The sequence below is a fragment of the Lepisosteus oculatus genome, chromosome 6, assembly GCF_040954835.1.
Source record: "Lepisosteus oculatus isolate fLepOcu1 chromosome 6, fLepOcu1.hap2, whole genome shotgun sequence".
Classification (NCBI taxonomy): domain Eukaryota; kingdom Metazoa; phylum Chordata; class Actinopteri; order Semionotiformes; family Lepisosteidae; genus Lepisosteus; species Lepisosteus oculatus.
Genome location: NC_090701.1, coordinates 48,081,543 through 48,107,969, shown reverse-complemented (window position 1 = coordinate 48,107,969; position 26,427 = coordinate 48,081,543). Strand labels below are relative to the sequence as shown.

General features: G+C 34.7%; 1 protein-coding gene across 5 annotated transcripts in view; it reads left to right on the top strand.

The window, feature by feature from the left end:
• Positions 1-26,427, top strand: part of st18 (ST18 C2H2C-type zinc finger transcription factor) — a 135,051-nt gene that overhangs the window by 60,955 nt on the left and 47,669 nt on the right. For 4 of the 5 annotated variants that reach the window (XM_015353792.2, XM_015353794.2, XM_015353797.2 and 1 more), the window contains 3 exons: positions 7,341-7,444; positions 16,985-17,036; positions 18,922-18,952. In XM_015353792.2, coding sequence (XP_015209278.1) covers positions 7,341-7,444; positions 16,985-17,036; positions 18,922-18,952 — 187 coding nt within the window. Of the gene's footprint in view, positions 1-7,340; positions 7,445-16,984; positions 17,049-18,921; positions 18,953-26,427 lie in introns of those variants that run through there. The other variant, XM_015353798.2, reaches the window with a different exon arrangement.

Here is a 26,427-nt window from a genome sequence, read left to right as displayed (position 1 = left end):
TGTAAAAATTCTGAGAACTTAAATTGTACAGGAATACCCTACCGTTTTTTTCACCATTTATTCTGTAAATTAAATGTTTCAGGTATAAGAAGGCTTGTAACTGTTTCTGTCCTATGATCTGCTAATTTTTACTCAAGGTACAGTTGACATTTTAGTCCCCCATCTCAATAAAACATCATTTTTTCCAAAATGTTCTATTATTTTCCTTACTTTTAATTAAATTTTAAGGCTCATCAGTGTCATTTAAGTTAACCAGATCTGACATCCGATTATCATCAGCTGAAATGTACAGTACCTTAAAGGGCATAAACTATTTAGTTCATTTAAGATCCAGTGACAGATTCTCCAGTCTTGAAATTTATTGGTATTTTTACAAAATATTAAAATATACAGCTTTTATATTTGCATATGAAGTGACTGGTCTTCTCCAGACTCAGTACATAATCATTAATGTCTGGAATGGATAATAAAGGCACATTCAGTGTGGTATTGGTGGAACTGATATGGATATAGAATCTGAGCTTTTTTTGCATCTAAAATGTCTCTTAGCTATTATAATTATTCTAATGTCCAGCTGCTGGCTTTATAGGGGGAGGGCATCTGGTTAGTACCAGGCTGTACTGGAAATAGAAAATCCTTTAAAAAAAATGTTTATTAAAATTGTCTCTCAGTGCTGAGTATAATTTAACCACAATGAATGCATTTGAATATTAATTAAAGGGAAAAAATCAGTTTCACATTTTAGTGCTATACTCCATTGGTTTTTTTTGCGTTACTCACAAGTGTTTGTATTATTTCTCAATTATGAAAGGATTATGAAAGGATAATAGGCATAAATACTTTTTGTTTTAAATAATTTACTTGATACATTTATAAATTAAGCCACAAAGGAAGGGCATGCTGCTCTTAACAAGGAGAACTGCTTATATGTTTCATCTATAATTATTAGCAGTTGCAGTGCACTTATACATTCATTACAAGGAAATGTTAAAGTAAATTGTACCATCTCGCCCTGTTTATGCTTTATTATGCAGAAACAGAAAACACTTAGCATGTGAAATTAATGTGGAAATTATTCCTGGGTAAACTATAAACACGGAAGTTACCCCGCACATTCGCCCTTTTTTCTCCCTTCCCCAGATCAGAGTGTAATTGCCAGTAATCAGGTCTGTTTGCTGCTGATAAAACCACTCTGAATGCGAGGAACCCTCTTTGTGTGATGACTCAATTATGCCAGAAGTGCCTCATCAAACCTGGCCCATCAGCTGGCTTAATAAATAAGGAGGAAAACTTGCTGCAGGCGCATTATAATTCCATTCATTCCATAATTAAATCCATTCCAATTTTAACCCTTCCTTCAATCTACTTCTGAAAAAAAATAGAAACAGTGACCTTGCAAAGTGCACCCGCCCCTGCCCGTAATACATGAAAACTAACACTGCTTAAGAAAGGTTCATAAAAAAAAGAGAAAGAGAAAAAGGCGTTGTGAGAAAGGATGTCTATCGGTACTGATGAAGTACAGGCACTTTTTTGTTTATTTTCTCATTCATTCAGTTTTATACAGTAATTACAGTGAAAGTGTTATCTAATCATGACAATTGGTTGTTTGCAGCATTTAATTACACTTTTTATGGCAGGTGATTGTAAATCTTTACATTTTCCTGTTGAAATACCCAAGATGAGCTGTGAAAATATTATTTTTTTACATACTGTACCGCTCATTTTTTAAATCTATAATCCTCAGCTAAATTATAACCAAGATTAAAAGGAAAAAAAGATTAATAAAATGAAGTAAAAGTAAAATGTCACTTAAATAATATAAAAATAAATAAAAGTGAGGCACTGTTTATCTTTTTTGTTATTAATATATCAGCATTATTTTAGTATTAGGTGTATTATCAACATTTTCTTTTAACATAACATTCTTCCTTGGGGAAATTTCAGGATTGTAAATCTAAGAATTTCCCATGATTTGTGACTGGCAAAACAAATTTGAAGCAACTAGAAACTGTACATAAATTGTATAGAAAGGAATACTATATATTAAATGTCACATTAACCATATTATACATTCATAATAATGAATTGCCAAAAATGAAAGATTAGTCATTTCTTAGATATATTTCCATGTTCACAATAGAACAATCATTCTTATATGTTAAATATTTCCATATTTTTTAATATTACCTTTGTAAACCTATTTGCACTAAATCTACCATGATTAACCCTCCACATAAAAGGCCGAAAACAATGTTAAGCCGTTTTTAACATTTTAAACGTTTTTAAGATTTTGAAGCTGAAAAATTGGAAGTGGAATTAAATAATTAAAAGGATAAAATTAAATCTAACTAAATCATTCACCTGCCAGTTTGGTCAGTTAATGTGACTTGTTCAGTAATTTGAAGTTATTAATAATTCTTTGTATGCAAACAGATTCAACTGATCAGTCTCAGTTGGCTTAAAGTTTCGAAACCAAATACTTTGTGATGCGATTTCTCCAGCTAAAGTATGATTCTTCCTGTCAAAAACTTGAATCCACAACCAAAAAGATCACCTGATTAGGTCAAATGAATGGCACATCTCCCACAATGGCAAACTGGTGGATGACTGATAAGGCAGATCTAATTGTACAATGTGACAGCAGCATAAATTTCTAAACCACGTTACCTATAAATCTCATAGTTAAGAAATTACTGAAGGCCAGTGCTGGCAGGATTAGAAGTTTGCAGATACCAGTAAACAAATTCCTTATTCTGTTGGTAATATTTACCTCAATGCGCACTAGAGGTAATTTGTACAGAAACTTCAAACCTTCTAGTTTTCTTTAGAATTTAAAACTTCCTCAGACTGTGCATCACTTTCTATAATTGGCCATTACATACCTGCTTGTGGGAAAGAGATACAGTGTTTTAATATGATGTTAATGGCCTTACAGCTTTGTGTTCGGTCTTGGAAGGGAATTGTGAAGTTGAGGTGTATAGTTAATTGTGAAAATGTTGAAATATGTAACTTAACATCTGTGTTTAAAAAGACTACATAATGCATAAGGGCATAATTTTCTAAACATTTCTTTTGTAGCTCAAGGTTAGTCAGTTTATCACAAAATATGTTTGATATATTTCTGTTTTTTTTAAATGCTATCATTCTTTCACAAAGCGTATTACTAAAAAGAGTGATTACGACTAATAAAATCGACCATTAAATATATTTTATTTAATTAAATTAATTATTAGGTATAGTGATTTCACTTAAATATTGACTTGTAATTTAAGATTGTCTAAATTGAAGACTTTTTTTCTTAAAATATGAAGGTCACTTGCTACTTAAATTATAGATGTATGGTAACTGTAGTGGTAGATCCTTTCTAAATACTCAAAATCCATTTATTTTTGTAGGTAATATTTCATTGTTAAAGTAATGCATTTGGCTAAACTAAGCTGCTTATGAAATCAACACATATTCCTACTCTTTCCTTTTCATAGTTTTCCTTGAAGCCTTTTAAAAATGCAATACTTTATTTTATGGTCCATTGTGACATGGTGTACAGAGTATATTTTATCTTGAAAAAGCATTGCTTAATTTGTTACTGTTTCAAATTTTATTTCAATTTTTTAAATTTCACATACAGCATGTTAATATATATTAATCAGTGCAACGAGTGTCAGAACTTTATTGAAAAAAAATGTTTTTTTATTTAATTTGGGTAGCAAATGGTATATTTTGAATATGCTGTACTTATTAATTCCAATCTTTATTCTCTGTGAATTTTTAGACATTGTCTATATCAGCAGTTTATAAAATTCAACAATTGAAAATTGTAATAATTATAATCAGTTTTAAAGTTCTCATTTGGTTAAACCATGTTTATGCATGATATATGTAAGCATTAAATACAGTCATTACATGTTTTGTTGACCTAAATTGTTTCTGATTGGATAGCTGTAAAATTGTGGGGCTTTCTAAAACTGCTCCACAGTGTTTGAATAAAATCAGATATATTCAGAAAGAATTGCTAGAGCTTAAATATTGACTTATGTTATTGATTTTGTATATGATTCTCATTCTTCTGTTTCAATTCTATCCCCTTGTCTTTTATTTTGAAAGTTCCTCTTCCTGTCCTACACCCATATACAGTACATTACTTCCCATGCTCAGGGGTTTCTCATTCATTGAAGTGAAAAGGTTTTCTTTCAAAAGAAAAATTCACGGAAGAAAAAAAGTTAAAACATTGAACATGAAATGAACATTGAACATTGATGTATTAATGTTTTTCTGTATTTATATATTTACAATATATAGATGTAGCATTGTTTTGCAGTTTCATAAAGTATGACACTAAACAAATGCTTAAGTAAGTACAATATCCTTGTTGATCTTCAGTGCTTTTTTTAGTTTGTTTTACAGTATTTTGTCTTTAAATAGCTGTTTTAAGTTAGACTTTACTTATTTCTGGTTGATTTAATCCAACAAGCTATACCAGGGGATAAGCATGTTACAGTGGTAACTCCCTCAGCTGTGCTCCTTGCACCCTTGGCCTTATGGGATGGGAAAGACAGCAGATGGGGTTAGGGCAGAGGGCTGATGCCTTTGACAGCAAGCGGCCTGGTTACCACATAGAAACTGTGAGCATCAGGAAGCTTATTTTCCCCTGAGAAATCTGCCAAGCACTCTGGAAAGGGAAAACCAGTCCTGTGAGAAATGTTATTTGTAAAAAGAAATAACCGAAATTATGATTCAGCAGATGACATACTGCCTGCATTTTATTTTATTTTTTTCTGTGATGCAAATGACACTGAGGGACTCCTGATACTTAGTGAATAAAATGTAAACACTGCTATAATTAAGATCTTCCAGTAGTAAAAGAAATGAACATGTCTGTAATAGAATCTCTGATGTGTGCAGGCACAGTTCACTGTACAGTGTCCCCTTTGTATTTCTTGTTCTCTCTCTGGGATGGTTTGTATTAATTACACGCATGCAATTAGATTTCTGTCATCCTAATAATAAGTTGTTAAAGATAAAGCCGCATCATTGCTTATTACACTGCGCATTTTTCATTTCTCTAATTCAGATTTTCTCTCATGAGATAATGAAAGCTCTGGCTCTTTCTTTCGGAGAAAGAGCTGCCTAGGCATGCATAAAGTCAAGAAGAAAGTTCTTTTGCATTTCTTTCAAAAGAAGGGATGAGTGATGGGACAGAAATTGGGTTGGACTTATTAACCATACCACTCCACAGTGCCCTATTGAGCCGGTGATAATCAAAACCAAAAGTAGAGTATGCTTTGATAGTTTTATCAGTATCTCTTTGCACAGTTTGCCCCATGTTTCACCTTATACACATTTTGAAAATCTGATTTGTGTTTTATGTCAGAAGATACAATACTGCTATTTTCACTTAAGTATGAAGAAAAATGCTTAAATTATTTTTTTTTTAATGACATTAGAAAACTTTTAAAACTGTGTAGCCCAGATCTGTATTTCTCAGTTTACCCACTCACCAGCAATGGATCTGATATTTCTGTGTGATATGCTTTCTGAAAGTACTCTAGTATCCTTGGGATTCATTGGAAAAAAAATGATTCAATCTAAATTAAAATTATATGACTTTGATTGTAGAAGACACTTTGAAGGTTCTAATGATTATTTCTCTTTAACTTCCATGCTGAAATTTAAGGAACAAGTCAGTTTTGTATTTTGCTTGTTTCACAATTTTCCCCCTTTATGTGTAATTTCTCTACCCACCTCCCAGACATATGTTGGCCAGGTTTGACTGGCTACTTTAAATGTGGACTTTTGTTCCAATCAGAGGGATAGCAGTCGTGGACCGTCAGTTCCATTCAATGGATATGCTTCCACAATAGGATGTAGTTTGCCACAACTCTCAGTAGGAGACGTTCCTTTCAAGTAATGGTTGCATTGCTTGTTTTACATTAGCCCACCAGTTCTTGAAGTGTCATCTTTACCTGATCAACCTTTGAATTTGATGCGTAGTACATGTCAAGCCCTGGGAGGATGAAGATATTTTCTAGCTTCAAACACAATTTCAGGAGAGGTAGTTTTGAAGCAGTTTTCTGCTTGGCACACCAACAGAGACTTGTTGCACTATTGTAATCAGACCAAAGGTGACACGCATTTTAGAATGGATACCCCATAATTCTTTATTTTAAAAAAACATTTTTTATCTGTAAATTATATGCCGGTAGCATAGTACATACATGTTATGTACTAGTATCTCCACCACTCAGTCAAATGATTAAATTTGGTCTATTTTTGTTAACTAGTTACCGACTGGATCTGAGATCACAAGGGTATTACAAATAACTAATAACTAATAACTAATAACTAATCTCAGTGTAGCCATTGTTTACAAAACTACATTTTAGGTATACAAAAATAAAAGCTGCACTAATACTTTTGGCATTCTTGATTGCACAAAAATTGCACAAAAGTTTACTACATGCCAGTTTGGGTTATTTTTGATAAACATATGTGCAGATCATAGCAATGCAGTGGTTAGCATTGTTACCTCACAGTGCTGGAGCCCTGGGTTCAATTCCTGGGATACTATCTGTATAGAGAATGTATTTTCTCCCCATGTTTGCTCCAGTTTCCTCCCACAGTCCAAAGACATACTGGTAGGTTAAATGGCTACTGGGAAAATTGGACCTTCTATGAATTTGTGTGTCTGTGAGTGCCCTGCGATGGACTGGCATCCTGCCCAAGGGGTATCCTGCCTGTTGCTTACCGAGATAGGCTCTGCCATTCCCCGCGGCCCTGTAGTGGATAAAGCGGTTAGAAAATGGATTGATATGTGCAGATCAGTAGAAAAGTATGGAAGTTTAAAGCAAAACAATTGAAGATTTTTGTTTCACTTCGAGTATTACACAAGCTCGATTCAAAGAATTGTAGCATTAGTTTTAATAAACCCTATTGCCAGATTTTTACAGTTGATAATAAATACTGCGTACTTCTTAAAGACTTCTGGTTTTGTTATAATACAGCTAGTTATTAACATATTCCATAAAATCTGTTCAGGTTTGTTTCCAATGTGAATGCTATTCTTATTTGAAGGGGCAGATGTAATTAGAACATCAGAATTCACAAATATTACATATCAGAATAAGAATAAGAATTTGATTGGACTTGGTATTTTAGGTGTGTTAGGTTTATTTTGTATATGTTGGTATTCTTCATCTTGTATTTATTTCAGTCTATGTGTCACATTAATATGCTTTGTCCAGATATGATTGAAAGTAAGACTCAGATAAAAATCATATTATATATATTTTCAACTTAAATGATTTAATAATACTTCTGAATGTGTTTCATTCTGTCTTCAGAGAATGAATTTTACCCTTGCCTTCTGAAGCAGACAAGGACTTGTGGCACTGACCAGTGTGGACATTGTGGGACATCTTGTAATTTGACTTCAAAACACATTAAGGTAAAAGTGAATATTTTCTGTTAGTAATATATTCAATACAGCTGTTTCTGTTTTGTGCAACCTTAAAATATAATTCCCACCTTTTACCATTTTCAGATGATTTGCCTTTTCCAGACCTACATACCATTTTTGTTTAAAGAGGGAGGCATATTATTATTCTTTTTAGTCTTTTTAGAAGTAGTAGTAAAATTATAGTTATATTTAATATTACTGTGGTGACTGACCAAATTTTAAAAAGAAAATCTTATAGCTAATTTGTCTACTGTAATTTATTTATTGCTATTTATTTGCTTAGTAGATGTCCTTATCCAGAGTAACATCCGTAGATTCTTAATGGAATGCATTCAGAACCTAATTATTTCAAAAGTATGAATGTGAAAATCTGTCAAATGATTTGTTGGAGAGTCTATAGTGTGTAATGTACTGTAAGTGGCTCCATAGAATAAGATAATACCATGATAATTCATCTATAAATACTGTTCTTGGCATCAGTAAAAAGACATCTTCAAGAAGCTTAACCTAAATTACTTAGAATGTAGTTTAATGATGAAAGGCAGGTTCAAGTTGAACTTCACTGAAATTTTTATAGAAATAAGTAAAAATCTAAGTAAAAAAGAAGAATACATAAATAATTCCTGTTAAATTATTTGACTGAAACAGCCAGGGACAGACACAGATACAGTGGTACAGTTTGTACAGAGTGTAGTCTGCAACTGATTGCTCAAAGAAAAGATACTTTGCTATTATTTACATACATGTTCTGGACCACTATATTTCATAGAAATCTTCCTGTTTGGATACACATTTCCCTTGCCATAAACAGGCTGGAGTCCCGTTTATCTCAAAGTTTAAGGGAAAAATAAATTTTATAGTTCCTTCAAAAATCACCTGTCTTGATCATCCAGTTATTAAACTGTCATCCTATCAAAATACTGCCATGGTGGGCCCTGATCACAGTTGATTATGGGATCCTCTGTCTTCAGAGCCACTGAGCTTTACTCCCAAGACAAGCAGTGAATTCTTCTACAAAATGATTGGGACTGTGGGAGAATTCTGTACTATCAACATATCAAATGGGTGATACCACCTTCTATAGGGGCTCAGTGCCAGTGAGGCTTTAAATATTCTCCCCATCTTAGTTCCTCTTTATTGTCTGAAGCAACCTTTGCAATTGGTAGATGTTAGTTTCTGTAATTCATGTCAGGGCACCAAAATGGGAAGTTCACATTTGATTAAAGCAAATTATGGGCACCCCTCTTTTTACCAGTACCACTAGTGTTGAATGCCACTAACTCAAAAAACTGTCTCTCCTACCCCAGAAAAATTCAGTATTATTTAGGTCACAAAGGGCTAACATCACTTTTTGTAATAGACTAGGTGCCTCTAAATCCTATTTTATGTACAGTTGGCAATCTTCTGTCAGTCGGCACAGTATTTCTGAAAAAGGTAACAAAAGGATTTAGAATTATTTGTCCTTATATACAGTACCTTTATTATTTGAAAGTATTCCAATAAAAAGCAAAATACACTTAAAAGCCATGTTACCACATTCATAATTTGAGAGAAATTTAATATTAGCAGTATGATACTTTAACTGTGAATAGAATGAATATCGGACCTCGAAAGATAAGGAAAGGTTGGACCTTGTTCAATTCTGGGATCAGAGTACTTCATGGAAAACCAGGTTATTGCTGTAGTTGGTGTTGGTGGACATGTAAGTGACACTCTTCCATGTGGATGATGATTTCCAAGCCAATTCCCCAGTAGGGTGACTAGGGACACTGTGCTGTAAAAGGTTATACAGTACCTTGGTATAGTTTATACCAAGGACCTAACTGTGTGGTCATTAAAGATCTCCTGGTATTCCAGTGTTTTTGTTTAATTTGTGCTTTAGGCTTACACAGATCAAACTTCCTAAATGTTTCACTTAATTTAATTGTAAGGTCCTTATTTCCCATTATGAGCTGGTGTGTAGTGAGGCTGCAGATAGTTGATATGCATCACCCAGGTGTTTGTTGCACTTCAGTGTTGGATAAAATGGGCCCCCTACTAAATATGAGGCACTTTGCCTATGGGATCAAAAGTGCTAGATAACTGTACGCAGTTATTGTTATTGTAATTATTATTGTATTTTAAGTAGACTTAGGCCAGTAATGACTCAGAGATGTTATCTCCTTGGGCTTCACTGCTGCATTGCTTGATATTTGTTGTTTGTATTGATGTTTAAAACCACTTGCTTTTAGATAGATTAGATAGAGAAGCTATGAAAAGAATATTTGTTTTTGCTTTGTTTTTTAAAGTCTTTTCATGTTGTGAAAATCATTGATATGTCTAAGCCATAATGAGCAGGTATTGTCTATTTTTTTTCACTGAACTTCTGCCTTGCCCCCTTTTTTATATGTTTTGGTTTTATATTTCTTATATCTCTCAATAAAAGTTAGTAATTGCTCAAGATTTTGTGAAGTAGTAGAATAAAAAAAATAATATCTGATTACCAAAAACATTTTCAGTAATTCAGTCAAATCCTAATAAGTTGGACATAGAAGTGAACTGTATTAGAGAATATCACTGAGGGAACGGCAGGTTAAGTGAGGCTGACTGAATCCCCCTCACTTTTGTGAGAAATGAGCTGGGGAGCAGATGCAAGGGTATACAGTAGATGATGTGGAGGGAGGGGTGCAAGAGAGGTGTGCAAAGGGGCATTCAGAAGACAAGATAAATATACCGTATATACTTACAAGACTCGAAAAAGGTGAGAATAGAATCCGACCTTTCTGCTGAGCTTCTGTTGAAAACTGGATCCAATCAATGAGTAAAGTATTGCAATGCAGTACAAATAGTAACATTCTAAAATTTAACAATCCATAAAATGATGTCTTTATTCAGTAGTTTGGTGAGATAAGTTTGAGGGAGTCAAGACTTGCAGAGTATATTTGGCGTAGCTCGCCCAGCTGAGGAAATACCAGCCTAGCTAGAAGGACAAGGCTGGCCAAACCCCCTTCTTAGTATTGTGAGGACTGAGCTGAGGAGATTCTGTAGGGGTGTAGATCGAATGTTAGGAAGGGTATGAGAGAGATGCATGACAGGAAGTCCTGGGTGTGAGACTTATATATGTAACTGGCCTGGTTGTGGGAACAGCAGTCTAGTCAAAATAGGGGGGGGTTACAGACCCCCCAGAAGAATCCCCAAAAACCTGTTGCAGAACAAAAAGACTGAGCTAAGAGCAAGTCAGTTTGGTTGCAGTTTTGCAGGACAGAAGTCAAGACAGAAGTACGTGTAACGAATGAAAATCGTATGTGATGCACGACTGCGCTTGTTTGAGTTAGTGGATTTGGATGCAGTGCCTGAGAAACACGTACAGTATGTTGCGGGTGACAAAACACGAGTCAGTGAACAGGTGGCACCAGCAGCTAGCAGCAGTAGCAGGACTGTCTATCTTGGATAGAAACTCTACGGTGGGCAGAAGAAGGCAGAAGAAGGTGACAGGAGGAGTAGCTGTGGCCTTGAAGAGTAGTCTGGCGTGGAATGCAAAACAGACCTGCTGTTTGCTGAATATAACTAGATAATAACAAAGAATTCCCATTTAAATCCCCCAGAAGAGAAGGAAGTATGTGGCTGAGGGCTAGGGAGGAGAAAGAGCTACTGATCAGTTGGACTCCAGTTGGAAAGATAGAAAAGCCAATGCTGTAGTTGCCTAGCCCCAAGTGCTAGGGACAGCATGAGGGTTAATGAGGAAGTCCAGATCTGGTGCAGACTGCTGTGGACAGCAAAAAGAAGGATTGGGAGGAGGGGAGAAAGAAAAAAACATATATAGGCTGGGCCCATAGGTGTGATGGGTTTGACATTCATCCAGAAATGGAGAGAGATATGGTGAGGGAAGAGAGAGGAATTCACAAGAGTAAGTAGACAGAGAAAGAAATGGGGGACTGCCATAGGGACAGCTACTGTGTTGTTCTGGGTTTGTGGAGACCTGAAAGAAATGTGGATGGTGTGGTGGGCTCAGACCTGCTTGTTTTTGGTGAAAGACAAAGCAACTCCAATCCTGCATAAAAGCAATGAGGATAAGGTCCTGGCAATGCCACATGTGAAACAAGTCTATCTGCAATGAATCAAGATGGTAAGTGCTGTGAGGATGCATGCGGTATGAGACAAATGCACTCCATACGATAGAGATGCGCAACAGAAAGTCCTGGGTGCAAGACTTATATACAGTCAGTAGGTGAGGTGAATTGTGCGAGGTTAGTTTCTAACTTTCCTCCCAAATTCCTGTGATAAACTTCTTTATTTAGTCACCGACACTTTCATCCGAATCAAAGTACATGGGTAGAAACTATTTATCAACATCCGGTGCTGATTGTCTTACAAAGACCTTTAGAATTATACATCATCTGAACAATGGAGCTCAGGAATGTTATGTACTGTAATTAGCTCACAGTACCAGTGGGGTTTAAACCACACTGCTCTTGGGAAAAACCGTTACCTTAATCGGTAGGAAACTTAGCATTTAGATGTGCAAAGGAAATGACATTTGAAAACTAGTCTTTTTGTTCAATGCACAGTGCTTGATATTTGAAGCAGTGCATTCAAACAAGCGCAAGTTCAGATGTTTCTAGGACCTGGACTCATGGATAAGCAGTGAAACTTTGATTTTCTTACAATTTCTGGACAGCTAGTAGGTCAATGTTGTGGAATACCCTCCAGTCATCTTCAACAACAGCTATAAAACAGACTTAATGGTAAAAATATTTTGAAAACACAAGAAATACATTTTTTGCTTTAGGGGGTAGTTAAGATTAAGCATCCTTAATTATGCACATAACGGAAATAGATCATTTGCAAATTCATAAAACAGAATATTTGTAGTACATGTACTGTATATTCACTAAGGCATTGTATACAAGCATATTGTATATAATATATTATGTGAATTTATTGGTACAATATATCTACTCAATTCTAATCAGAATGTGTTTATTTTTTACCTCAAATGTGAAAGTTCACCATTTACAATAATGAGAATTTTAATCACTTTTGAGTCAAGAAGGTTATGTAACATTGTGATCAGTGCATTGAATAGAAAATGTTAAGCTCAAATTTAATGTCTGACTGTTTCTCCCACTACTTACAGATTTTTCTTTCTATGAAAATGATTTTCAGATATTTACACTTAACAGGTAATCTCATCACAGAATCACAGAAGGCCTGCAATGTAATACGAATACATTTGTTTTGTAATCTGTTTTGAAAAAGGTATTGTTTCCATATTCACAAAGGAAAGTGCAGGGTGGGGGGAATTCGTAATTAGATTTTTTAAGTTATTAATTGTTTCTAAGAGGATTACTGTGACAAAGCTCTGGTGTTCAAAGAGAGGAGTAATTCGATATTCTGAAACATGTTAAATAATTGTTAAAAGCTAACAGATTTATGTAACAAAAATACATCAATGAGAAACTCTTAACAATTGCATTTGCTATGAAAGAGCTCCATGCAGAAATGTAGTAGTCATTTTCAGTGAATTAATTCAATTAATCCTAATGTATTATTTAAATATAAAAATTTAATAGAGATTTAATTGGAAGGATCTTATGATGAGAATAATTTAATAAAAATTATTTCAACTCATAGTAGTTACGTTGTATTGGACATACTGAAATAAATGTAACTTAAATATGTATATATGTTATATTTATGTGATCATTTTTATATTCTGTTCTGTGCAATAAAGTGATTTTGCAAAAAGGAAAATGATGCACCTTTGCAGCAAGCAACTTATTAACAAAACATATAAAAAATAGATTAAATGGAACAGCATTATTAAGAGAGCTGAAAACATTATGAACACTTTTAATAGTTTTATGTTTCAAGAGCTATTGTTAAATTTGCTGGTTGTTGTGTGATGTGGAAGAGTGTAATGAACTAATCGGGTACATTAGTTTTACAGAATGTAATCTATAGTGTTTGGGAGTTGTTTGTCTCAATAGGCTATAGTAATCAAAAGTAATGAACCTATTATGAGCAGGACCTTAGAGAGCACAGCGTGGCAGTAAGAGTGTGGCACATAAAAGGTTTATTAAAGGAAATTAAGGTCCATCACTGCCACACCTGCTCCCCTATTATAAATGTATGACAGGTCAGTGCCTTCAATCACAGCAGCAAACGAGAAAGAGGAGTCATGTTTCCCATTACCAGTGAAGTAACAGCATATCCTGTGACTCAGAGGTTTCAGAGTCTGTGACCACTATACACAGCCATCAGCCTGGAATAATTATATTTAATAGGTTTTATTTGGGATCTGTAAGCAGCATAGAGTGAAAGTGGATGGATTTTATCAACTATTTTTGTCAAAATACATACTGTATACCTTCAGCACTTTAACACAATAATTTCACATTATTTTTCCTCCAAAAACTTTCAAAGTTTACATTCACCGGCTGTGCCTTATTGAAGAACATTGCAAAGTGTGCTGTCAGCTTTTATTTCTCCATGGATTTTCTTTAGGTTTTTTTTCCCCCCATCATCCTACTTCCATATAACATTATTCTAATTAAAAAAATGTTGAAGATTTACAAAATCCCAAACGTTTGTAAACACAGCCTTTGGAATTAATTATGAGGCTTGGGTTGACTGTGACTGTAGAGCATCTGGAGTTTTGATATCCCTTTTGGCATAAAAGCTTTCTATGTCAGTTTCGCTCTGAAAAAAATAAACGTTTTCCTACATATATAAGGCTAACTCACCAGAGTACAATTAATGACTGCAAGGTTTTAGTTTGATATTGATTTCTATTTCACTACTTCTATATTTAATTTAAGTTTATAATATTATTCATTAAGTAGTGATTAATGCTCCAAAATTGAAGTGCAGTCAATTATTTATTGCCAAAGTGAGATTTAAAATGAAATGAATCATTTATTCCTGTCTCTGTAGTTAAATATTTAACAAAACAATTAATAGGGTGTAACAGTTAAACAAAATTAGTATTTGAAAAACAAAAAGGAACTATAATTTTCAGTTCATCATGAACATCTGAACAGTAGAGATGAGTGCTGTTTAAATCAAAGCACCAGGGTAACAAAATTAATAATTTTACTTATTTATTAAGTGTTTAGAAGTCAGTGAAGATTTTGCTTTAGTAACCTTTTGCTACTGTGACCACACTGCAAGTAATACAGTTGATGTGTTTGCATGGTGGCGTCTGATGCCAACAATGAGGCTGTCAGGACAGTTGTCTTTGTGATACCATCTGTTAGCATTTTCAGGAATATGTTAATAGAAGAATTTCCAACACCATTTACAAATTCTTGATGTTATACCATACCAGTGTTAACAAATTATTAACCTCTAAAGCTACTAAAAACAGGGATATATCTAAACTGTATAGATATGATACAACATTAATTAGACAAATATGTTGGCAGTATTGCAAAATGCGATGGCTACAGGATGAATTCATGAACATTTTCTTTAATCATAAAATATATGTAATTTTAAACAAATTAAGCAATCTTATTAATATAAGATAAAAAAGAGTCTTAGTACTAGAAAGCAGAAAAATTGAAAACTGAAATCACTTGTTTTATAGAATAAATAAAATATATTTACCATCAGTGAAGCTCCCTTTCAAATACTCTTACGGTTCTAAGTGAATATAATATAATAGCAAAGGTGCAATAGTCATAATCACACTCTGTATTTAAAAATAATATTAGTTCTAATTCGATTTTTTTAATTTTACTAGAATTACAGCCACATTACCAAGTCAAATTGCAGCAAGTAGTGTTCATTGGAACAAGCAGTGGTTACTTCTACACTGAAAAGAAGGAAAGGATGTGAAGGGTTCATTTCTTCTTTTTACTTTTCAGTGTAGAAGTAACATCTGCTTTCATCCTGCACACACACAGCTCCCGATTTGAACCTCTTTAAAATATTTCTTTGGACACATACAGTACATAATTGTGTTGACTGCATGTTTAACATATCAAGCAGATAGGTTTATGGATTGAGTAATATGTGTTTTTTGGCATAGCAAAATACTGAGCTCCAGCCATGTCATTGCATTAAAATGGTGCTCCGTGTTTAGTATGCGTGTTGACTTGAGTTCAATTTGCCAAAATGCCTTGATTAAGAATCTGTTGTAAATATCCATGGAAAAAGATTTGATTGCAGTTAGCTCAAGATCAGCAAGAGCAAAATATATCACCATACCTCACATGAATATTGACAATCACATGGTTGTTATGAGAGAAGTTGCCAGTAGATGAAGAGATGTTCTGCTTCAACATTTATCAGAAACGAGAAAACTGACACTGATGGCTAGGCCACATCCAGGAACGATAAGGGTCACCATATTGACTCAGGGCCCTCATTATTCTGGCTTAACTATCTAAATTTTTTTTTCCAACTGCAGTGGCTACAGTATACAAAATTCCAGGACTGAAAATCATCAGTATAATGATTGTAACTTGCTGTGTGTATAAAAATGATCTGCATAGCAGTTTAGTAGTGCAGAGGAGGGACGAACACTCTGACGTCAGAGGTGGTAGTAAAGGGAATGATGGAGTGTTTAATTCACCAATCAATACTGTTTTTCCCTTGACAGACCTAACATAATAGAACAATTGCACAAATGCCGTTATCAGCACTGTGATGACTATTTAGTTGTTCAAGCCAACCAGTGGTACAGTACAAATATAATGAATTAGAGAAAATTTCCTTTTATACCAGAACTTTACAACTTTGATTTTTAATCTTACTGCTTAGCCGAGTGTCTACAAAGGGCTGAAGCCAATGGTTTCTCTGTTCCTCCAAGCCAGTACTGATTTGCCAGCGGGGCAATGTAGGATAATAGTCACAAGATGACAGTGGCAGTTTTTGAAGAAATGGTCTTGCCACAGCCAGCTTACTGTACAGTCCTTGGCCCCATAGACCATGAATGTGACCATCTTGACAAAGCCATCAACAAGAGAGAAATATAACTGGCCAGCCTGAACCAGGTAGCTGCCGCTATACAGGTGGTGTGGCAGCATATCCCACAGCAGTTTATCCAGAGGCTGATTGAGTCCATGTGTCAGTGGTGTTTGACATCTGTGTTTAACACATTTTATTATATCAATTTGTTATGCCTGCCACATTTATTTTAAGCAATAGTATGTACAATATATATTTTCCATATACATAATACATGATCATGCTTTCTAAATTCAATAGATTGGCAGGTGATATGGCTTAAGTATTTCTTACTTCATAATAAAGCCTTACTGTATGTCAAATTCAGTAGTGTAAGTGGACATTTGAAAGGTCACTGTGTTTTAAAGTTAAGCAGCATTCTGAACACTGCTATATACAGTAAAGTGTTGGAAATGTTAATAATAATTTCACAACTGCTGTAATATATTGTTTATTTACCAATAATTAACATTATAGAGATGAAAAGGAATCTTTTTTTATGTTTTTCCGATACTTATGTTTTTAAGTATTTAAGATACTTGATAAATTATTACAATGTGTTTCACAACTAAATGCCTCACATTTCTTTTGTAGATGGAATCAGAAAGTGAAGAAAAGAGAGTTCAGGCATGCAAAGGAAGCAAGGGTGAGTAGTTTTGTAAGTGTATCTTTATGTATTGACTAATGCACTGTAAAAGTGTACTGTATTCTTCAGTAAATCTCATATACAACACTCAGTACCCATGCAGTATGATTTTGATTTTAATGCCCATGTTTTTCTAAAGCTGAAGAGCATAGGTAATATATTATGCACTAGGGAATGGGTTCATTAAACTGTAATATTAGCTCAAATTGGCCAAGAAGTACATTTATATTGTACATTTGATTAAAATGGCTAGCCAGGGAACACCATTATACTAGTTTTCAAAGCCTCTTAAGTCTCCTCTTATTGACCACTGTAGTCATTAATACACCTCTGAAATATATGGAAGGTTTATTGGTTTCACTCTATGAAAATAGGGTGCACTTGTGAATGAGATTTTGCATCTCAGTGTGCTCTTCTGATGAAATAAATTTGAATATGATTTAGAAATCATGCTGTCAAACTCCTTTCTGTGAAAGCAGTGCATTACATGCACTAGAAAACATATAACCCCAGTTTAAACACAGTGTTTAGAAAGAACAAAGAAAACCCCAAGAGGTTGGCTGAAGTGCGTACAACTGTCTCCGCCTGCCACCTCAAACAGTTAAGCTTATTATTCAAAGGGGCTTTGATTTTCAAAAGGAGACAAAAAATATTTCAGTAGTTTGGTTAGATCCTAATGAATGCGAGAGAAAGACGAATATGTATAGAATAGCTGGCGAGACTTGCCTAGCAAAGAGAATGACACGCCACCCAGGGCTGGATAGACTTCCCAAACCCCCCACTTCACTACTGCTGCAAGGGTGTAGATGGAGAGGTGAGGGGGATGGGAAGGGAAGACTTGGGTGCAAGACATATTGTACACAGGCGAGCACCAGTGTGAAAGATGAGGATCTGACCTTCCACCCAAACTTTTGTTTAAAAATAAAAGGAAAAAAGAAACCGGTGTGTGTATCTTATATATACTGTATGCTCAGGCAAAATTAGTGTCACTTGAAGTATTTTTGTATTTCTCACATTTTATTGATGTTTTATGTGGTGTTCAGGTGTCGCTGAATTATTTTCCACAGCTATCAAATACATCAAAGTTCTGACACTTGACAAATCTGCATCTACAGTAATTCTAACACTTCTGCATACAGTATATGGTATCCTGTGATATTGTTGACTGATGTATTTAACATAATTACTAAACAAGAACAATTTAATTGGCAACCAATTTAAAAGCCCCAAAGTATAACATCTTCCCGTATAAAAAGCGATTACGTTATATATTTTTCAAAGATTTTTCATGATTGAAGAATGTTTGTCAATTCCATTATTTTTTATAGCAAAAATTGGAATCTACTTTGGTCATGACTCATTTTTTGTTGTAATTTTTTTTCATTACAACTGGATTCCTATAAAATGCTAATTATTTAAGATTTTTTTTCTCCCAAATTAATAAATGTGCAATCGGATAGCATATACATATGACCAATACTGACCTTTTCTTGATTTCATTTTGATTAAAAGTATTTACATTTTTTCATAATGTCTTATCTTTAAATGTTAATAAAATCTTTACCTACAATAATGATCCCATCCACAAATTCCAAACGAGGTTCTTACTTTTTGATGTGAACACCAAGCTGTCTGCTTCAGCTTGTGTGGTTTAACATTAGAGGGCTCAATGAGAATGCTGAATAAAATGCAGTTCTGCCTTCACTTTGCAAAAGGATTCGATGTCAATACTCCTATGCAGGTTGTTTTGGCAGAAGGCTCACCTATTTTTCTGACATGGGCCAGTACTGCTGTTAGTCTGAAGCTCTCGTGCAAGCTTCCAAACTATTGTACTGGAAATGTAAACAAGTTAATTTTTCTCACTTTCTTTTCTTTCTATTGACAGTTCCTGTTGACTCTATAGCCCAGGCTCTAAGGTAGGAATGAGTTAACGTTTATGAAAAAAGGTTAATATTGTAGTTTGATTTCACTGCTGACTAAAATATGTTTTATATTTATTCGGCCATCCATTTTCTAACTGCTTCATCTAATTCAGGGTTGCGGGGAGCAACCCTGCGATCGGGGGCAACCAACAGGTGCAAGGTGGGATACACCCTGGACAGCAGTTTATGGCAGGGCACACACACACACCAGGATCAGTTTTCAGGCCAATTAACCTACCCAGGAGTACCTAGAGGAATCTGGGAGGAAACAGGGCGAATATGCATCTCACAGTATATATATGTGAAACCTTTGGCTTCACATTTTTGCATACTACAATGCAGCTGACAGTTTTACAAAACAAAGTAGTGCAGAAATAAAAGAAAACATTACAAATTGCCAAACTATTAACTATTAACAAAAAGAAGTCTATAAAAATAACTTGTTTCACATTATATTTTAGGTTACACTGAAAATATAAAATGTTCTCATAAATTCCACATTTTTCAATTAAAAAAGCAAATCTAAAGACATACCAATTCATTGCATACCAATATATTTTCCATAGATGACATCACTATAATCTTATCATCTTATAACTATAATATTGGATTTTCAGTATTATCAGTACATCGTAAAGGTTCACTAAATATACTGCTGTATGTATACACAGTATATGTCACAAAATAATGAGTTTAGGCAACAGCATTTTGTTAATAATGATACTCATCTAAAAAAATAGATACATGGAGTTGTGAAATATCTCACAAGAATATAAGAATGTTACAAACAAGAGTAGGTCATACCATCGATTTTGTTCATTTGGTAGTAAGTAATTGGTTCAAGGACCTCATCCAGCCATTTTTTTAACAAAACCAGGGTTCTGACTTCAACAGCATGGCTGAGTATCATGTTTTGTACATTTTGGGTAAAGAAATGCCTCCTGTACTCAGATTTAAATGCATTTACCTATAGTTTCCACTGATGTCCTCTGGTTAATGTTTCACTCTTTCTTCTGAGGCAATTCACAGGGTTGACTTTGCCAATGCCTTTATAAGGATATAGAGAAATTGACTGAGATATCCTCATATTTTTCTGCTTTCAAGGAGACTCTTTTAGCCCGTCCGTGTAAGACATTCCCTTAAGTACAGTAATTTATCTGGTAGCATTTGTTTCGACTGATTCCAGTGCAACAATACCTTTTTTGCAACAAAAAAAATAAGAATGGTAGCAAATGACAGAAAGCAGTCTACAAAGGAACAAGTAAACTAAGGCTTATTTGATTGCCGAAGAAGGCCCCACAGCTGAAACATTGTGTTTCCTTTTTTCTCTTTTCAGCATGGAATAAACCTTTAATTTGTTCCTTTGCAGCCTACGCATGCTGATGCAGCTACCTACTTAAACTACCCAAAAGCAGTCTAGCCCATTTGGTAGTAGCTTACTGATCCAATAATCTTATCCAGCTGTTATATTAAGGAATCCATGATATTGGCTTCAACAGCATGCCTGGTAGCTTGTACAATACTACTCCAACCCTCTTTGTGTAAAGAAGTGCCTCCTGTTCTTTATTTTAATTGCATTTCTATGTAGATTCCATTTGTACCCTCTAGGTTTTATTTCACGGTTTATCCTGAAGTCTACTTTGTTGGCTTTTTCAATGCCATTGAGGATGTTGAATACCTGTATTAGGCCTCCTTGTTATGCACACAACATTCTTCAACTCACTGTTTTCTACTTTATATTTATAGCTAATGTTTGCATGTCTTCCATGCAACACCCTGCACCTGTCTACCAGGTGTTTGCCTGTCTAATATTTAAAAAAAATCTTTTTGAATTATAGTTGCATTTATATAATTTAATAGTCCTCTTATTTTGGGTTACAACGACTAGTTTGCTAAATGTATCTGAATGCAGATTATTATTATTATATAGATTGGGAAGAGCAGCAGTCCTGGTATAGATCCCTGTGGTACTCCACGGATTTCATGGCATCATGAAGAATTGTGTCAGCATCTTGTTTCCTTAAAAAAGGCAATCAGTAAAATACCATCTGGCTTTGGAGATTTCTGCCACTTCTAAGTCCTCAATATTTCAACCATAAAAGGGGTGCCCTCTGAGTATAGATTGTGCCCTTCATTACACACATTGAGAGATGGAGCCTGGGTCATGTCATGGTCAGTGCCTTTAGGATTCAGTGCCATGGGAGCAAAGTAGGATGATACCACTCCATGCTATGGCAGCCTTCCCATGAAGAAGTGTGTAGGTGAGAACATCAGGCAACGATTTTTGCCTTGCCATTGATCATCTCAGCTCACGAGACAAATGAACGTTTTGCATAGGCCAAGTAACAGTCAAAAGGACATACTTAGAAAACTAAGAGAGAGAGTGTTACAAAGGAAGACAGACAATAAAAGAAATCTTTGTTTTTAAACACTCACATCCCTAAAAATGACACCTGATAATAAATGCATTGTTTAATTTCATTTTGCATCATTTCAGTTTGACAGTTTTCAGTATGATAAAATTATTAACACTGTGGTTAGAATGTGACTAAGTATGTTAATCTTCAAAATTGACAAAAATTGAAATCCTATGAATTCTAGGCCCTCTGAATATTTTTGCACTGGCAGGGTTACAGGGCAATCATACTAAATTTAAGTCCTTTAATCAGAACACTCGTTCCCACTCTGCTTTTGCTCTTTCTCCTCCACTTAATCATTTTGCACATGATTTCTTTTTTTTAAAGAATAGAGTCATCAGTCATCAGTCATGAAAATGATCAGGAATAGATTGATTGACTCAGCAAGTTACTATACAAAATAAGTTGATTAAAAAATGAAAACATGTATTAATATAATCCTATTACAGAAGACATGACTCACTCTCTCACAGAAGTGATGATATTCTCCAGTGCTACCAAACCGAACTTGGGCAAGGTTTTATTCCTGCTGTGCTTCTCTCAATGTATAATGAGTTAAGGTCTGTCCTGAACCTGCAGGCCCTATTAGCTGCAACCAAAGTACCACAGAATACGTACCATGCAGTTCCTCCTTAGGAATTTTCAAAGATGAGCTTGGTTCTGTACATGACATTTTTTGTATGGTATTTCCATCTCAGCATAGATTCACTCGGGACAATGCCACAAAGAGAAATTGTCAAGCCTTATGGTGAAAAAGAGAAAAACAGGATTTGAGAAGGGTGTTTCACTTGTCTTGTGGCAGGGCTTTATCTGAAATGCAAGATCAGTGTTGACCAGAGGAAACAAGGGTAGAATGTTAGCAAAATAGCACTCCCTCCAAAGAAGCAGCATTATGACAACCTAGAGGACTATTGAATGTGGGAACATCTATACTTGGATGTGGCATGGAGAGTTTGAACCATGGCCCGATCAGTGGATCCATGCAAAATTATCACTTCCTGCAGTCTGGCCTTTGCCATTTTGCTAATAACCATCCTCTTCTAGTCTCCATATTTATGTTAGGTTGCTAACATCAGTGTACTGTAAAATTTAGTTTTATTAGTGAGCATACCAAGATCATGTATGAGGCATTGTTTAGAGTGCTTCTGTAAAAAAGAGAGCATCAAGTCTCAGGTGAATACATGTGGGACTAAGGAATGTACTGTACAGTGTGATGTGAACATTACAACAACGGTGTGTTTTATGTGTTTGCTTGCTGCACACATTAGCATCATTTAAATTGAAGTAGATTTGTATACAGTATGTTCATAAATTGTTTTTAAAAAAACATAATGTAGCACTTTCTGGTTCACTTGGGTATGCGCCCTCGCTGCTGCCACCTCAGGTCAGCCCCCCACCACTGGGGACTCAAACCCTGGCCTCTGGTGTCACTTAACAGGGACCAGCCAGCTGAGCTAAAGGGAGATCTCTCCTCAGCCCGGTGGCTGCGGTCACAGGGAAGGGCGGTGACGTCACTGCACTGGTAAGCCGGCTTGCACAACCTGTAATGTCGGCCGTATGTGTTACAATAATAATCCCTTATGTATGAGGTTGATTGATATCTTTGTCATTTTCCTTACCTTTTAGATGAATACAGTAAAGTAAAGGGAAATTCCTCAGTACGTTTCAGCTCCGTTTAATACTACTGTAAATGTCCATCCTGTCAAAAGTGTGATGGAGCAACTTCATGCTCAATCACCAGCACTTCACCCTTAAAATACAAAAATGCATCTATACAGTTTTAAATACTTATTTTAAAGTGAATGAAATTTTAACTGATGTGATATCAGTAAAAACTGATGTTTTTTTTATTTTTTTCAGTTTTCTAGAGTTTTGTGTTGAGTATGTCTTGACAATTTAGTTTGTGATGTGCTCAATTGTGGACATTTGCAGTTTTGCAAAAGGTGTACAAATCATGTGAAAATCATGTGGCAACATGTTCAACTAAAAGGTTAAAATAGCTGACCATCTTAGTAACATCTAGGTTATATTTTTAGAAAACGAAATGCTTACCATGTGAACCGTTTTAAAAGGTTTGCTTGTTTGTCCTATATTTCCTTGCTCCTGGATCATACAGAAATATGTGAGTTAACTTACTGGGATGAGCCTGTTGTTAATGTTTATATAGGAATTTACATTTAAGTTTCATCAGTGATACTGTTGGCACCACATTTATCCATCCTGTATTGATCTGCCTATTACATTTTCCTCTCATCCATATTATTGATCAGTTTTATAGTTTTCTGTATAATTGCAAAATCAGAATACCAGCTGTGTCTACCTTTCTTAGAAAGTCCAAGGATCACATGTTCCAACAGTACATTTCTTTGTATGCAGGATGTTGTAGAAAGGTACAACGATAAGAGAACTGTTACATTTCTGTGCCGCGTTTTTCAGTTACTTTTTTTCTAGATTGCCATGAAATTGAAAATCTCTTCATATTTTAATTGAATTTTTTTTAAAAAAATTGTATTCTTACACAATTGTGAATGTCTGGGTGATCGTTGGATCAATTAGCTACTAGTAATCATAGATGGGTTAAGTGGCCTCCTTTTGTTTGGAACATTTCTGATGTTGTAATTTAAAATGTGATATTTGAGCAAAATTCCAACACACTGTAGATCACTGTAAGGGATTTTTTTTTAATTACCGAGTTATCAATTCATTTTTAAAATTTCTTTGCCCACAATTTTTGTTAGTTTTTAAAAAGTAATCTCTTACATAATTAATTTGTATTGGTAATGGATTTATTTTTAAAGTCACTTTCACCAGCACTGATTATAAAATCAGTTATAATACATCCATATTCTGACTTGTTTCTTCCAATTCAGGTTTGTGGGTGAGTGGAGTCTATCCCAGCAAGCAGTGGGCACAAGGCAGGGTACTCTCTTAATGGGGATCCAGTTCATTGCAGGGCAGATAGACACAAACACAAATATTCACACACACCTAAGGACAATTGTCCCAAAATCCAGATTACCTACCAATATGTTTTTGGACACAACCTTGGGGTGAACCTACAAAATTCACACGGATAGCCCCAAGAGGAAACCCACCTAAACATAGGGAGAACATTCAAACTCCATACAGGTAGCACCCAGGTCCAGAATTGAAACCCACATGCTTAAAATATATATTTTTTTCTGAAGTATTAAGTATATTTTTAATCCAATCAGTCTGATATACCCTGGGCTTTGAAACTATGTTAAAGCTATGTTCATTAAAACACATTTACAATAGTTAACAATAGTACAAAGTATTAACTATCTTTATCTTAATCTGTATTAATGGGAATGGCATTAACTTGTCATTTTTTACAAATACTAAAATTAATCGCACATGATAAGAGAGCTGTTACATTGCTGTGACCTGTTTAAGATGCCATTAGAAATGTTACATCAAAATTAACTAGCAATAAAACAAAATATGGATTCATTAATCTGTATTAAGCAGAGAAATGCACTGCACAGAATGCTGTGGTACTTATTGAACTTGAATTGTCAAATCAAAGGAAGTTAAACCTCAAATCGGTCCATTTTTCAATTCAGGAGTTCAGTATTTCGTGTGCCCTCCATTTGTTACCAGAAATGTTTGCATGCGACAATGGCATCAACATTTAAAAAGCACTTACTTCTCTGTGGGAAATCATTTTCCTCTCAGCAAGAAGCACTGCACACAGCTCGACAAGTGTACATGGTTGTACACGGTTGTGGATCCAGACAACACTCTACACTGTACAACAAACGAGATATTGTCAATCATAGCACAACAAGTCTGGTAACTCTGGACATTGTCATTCTTGGCCTCTGCATCCTCATTCCTTCTTAATTGTGGCTGTCATGGCATTTTGGTTGATAATTTCCCTGGCTTTTCTGAAATTAGTCACAGGTGCAAAATTGCCACAGTCATATCCATATAATCTACAAACTATTCTACCATATATGGTGTTTTACAAATGGAAGTGTCTACGATTATTTTCTCATAGTTGGTTCATTGACTGTCATGTGTATTAAATTAATTGTATTTATTATTTGTGAATATATACTACTGGTACATATCTTGTAATACTAGAACCAAAATATTGTTGTATTTTGAGTGTTTCTTAGTATATTATATCCACCCTATGCTTGTTGTTTAATAATTAAAAACTGCATACTGTTTACAGTATTTCACTCTTATGTTATATATGTGTTAATTTTAGCAATTAATTAATTAGTTATATCTTCTTTTGCTCAGTATATGTTCAATTAGATTTCACACAGAGAACTTTTATCAAGTACAGTTTAAGTTTAAGCTTTATATATCCTCCATTCATTAGCAAGAACCAGCAAATTAAAATAATCCTGAATATTGCCAAAGAAAGCCTTAAAGCCAGTCACATTATCATGAACCACATGTAAGAAGCTTATAATGCTGAAGTCAGATGATTTGTTAAAGCGAACTCCCTCCATACACACAACAGATCCGCACACACTGTATCACATAGTTTCCTAAAAATTCATATAATAATTTCGAAGATCTATAATGGAGGACTAATCTTTGTATAAACATTAAAATTAATATTTTTTGTACTTATGTTTTGCTTCCCCAACCTCTTAAATTAAACACCATTGCATGGCTTTCTACATTTCATGCAATGATTCAGCTTTTGCATTCTGTAATTGTATGGTATGATGTTTTAGGGTCAGGCAGTAGCTGATGTGCTACTAAATAGTTCATTAGATTTGTGGTGCATGGCTCCAGCCCTAGTGGATTGGTGTCCTGCAGTCTTTATAATTATCTTCAAATTGTTAACACCTCATTACCTGGAAAAGGGTTAAATCGGACCAATTAAACAGAGATAGTAATTAATAAAATTAGTTAAAAACTCAGGTAGAACAAAAAAAGAGGGCCTATGAAGGTTCTGCTCCATAACTTTGGCTTTGCTGGAGTGGCTATGTTGACATCTTGAGGTTTTAGACTGAATTGCATATTAGACATTCATTGGGGCCTTGCATATTTTTTAGATTTAAT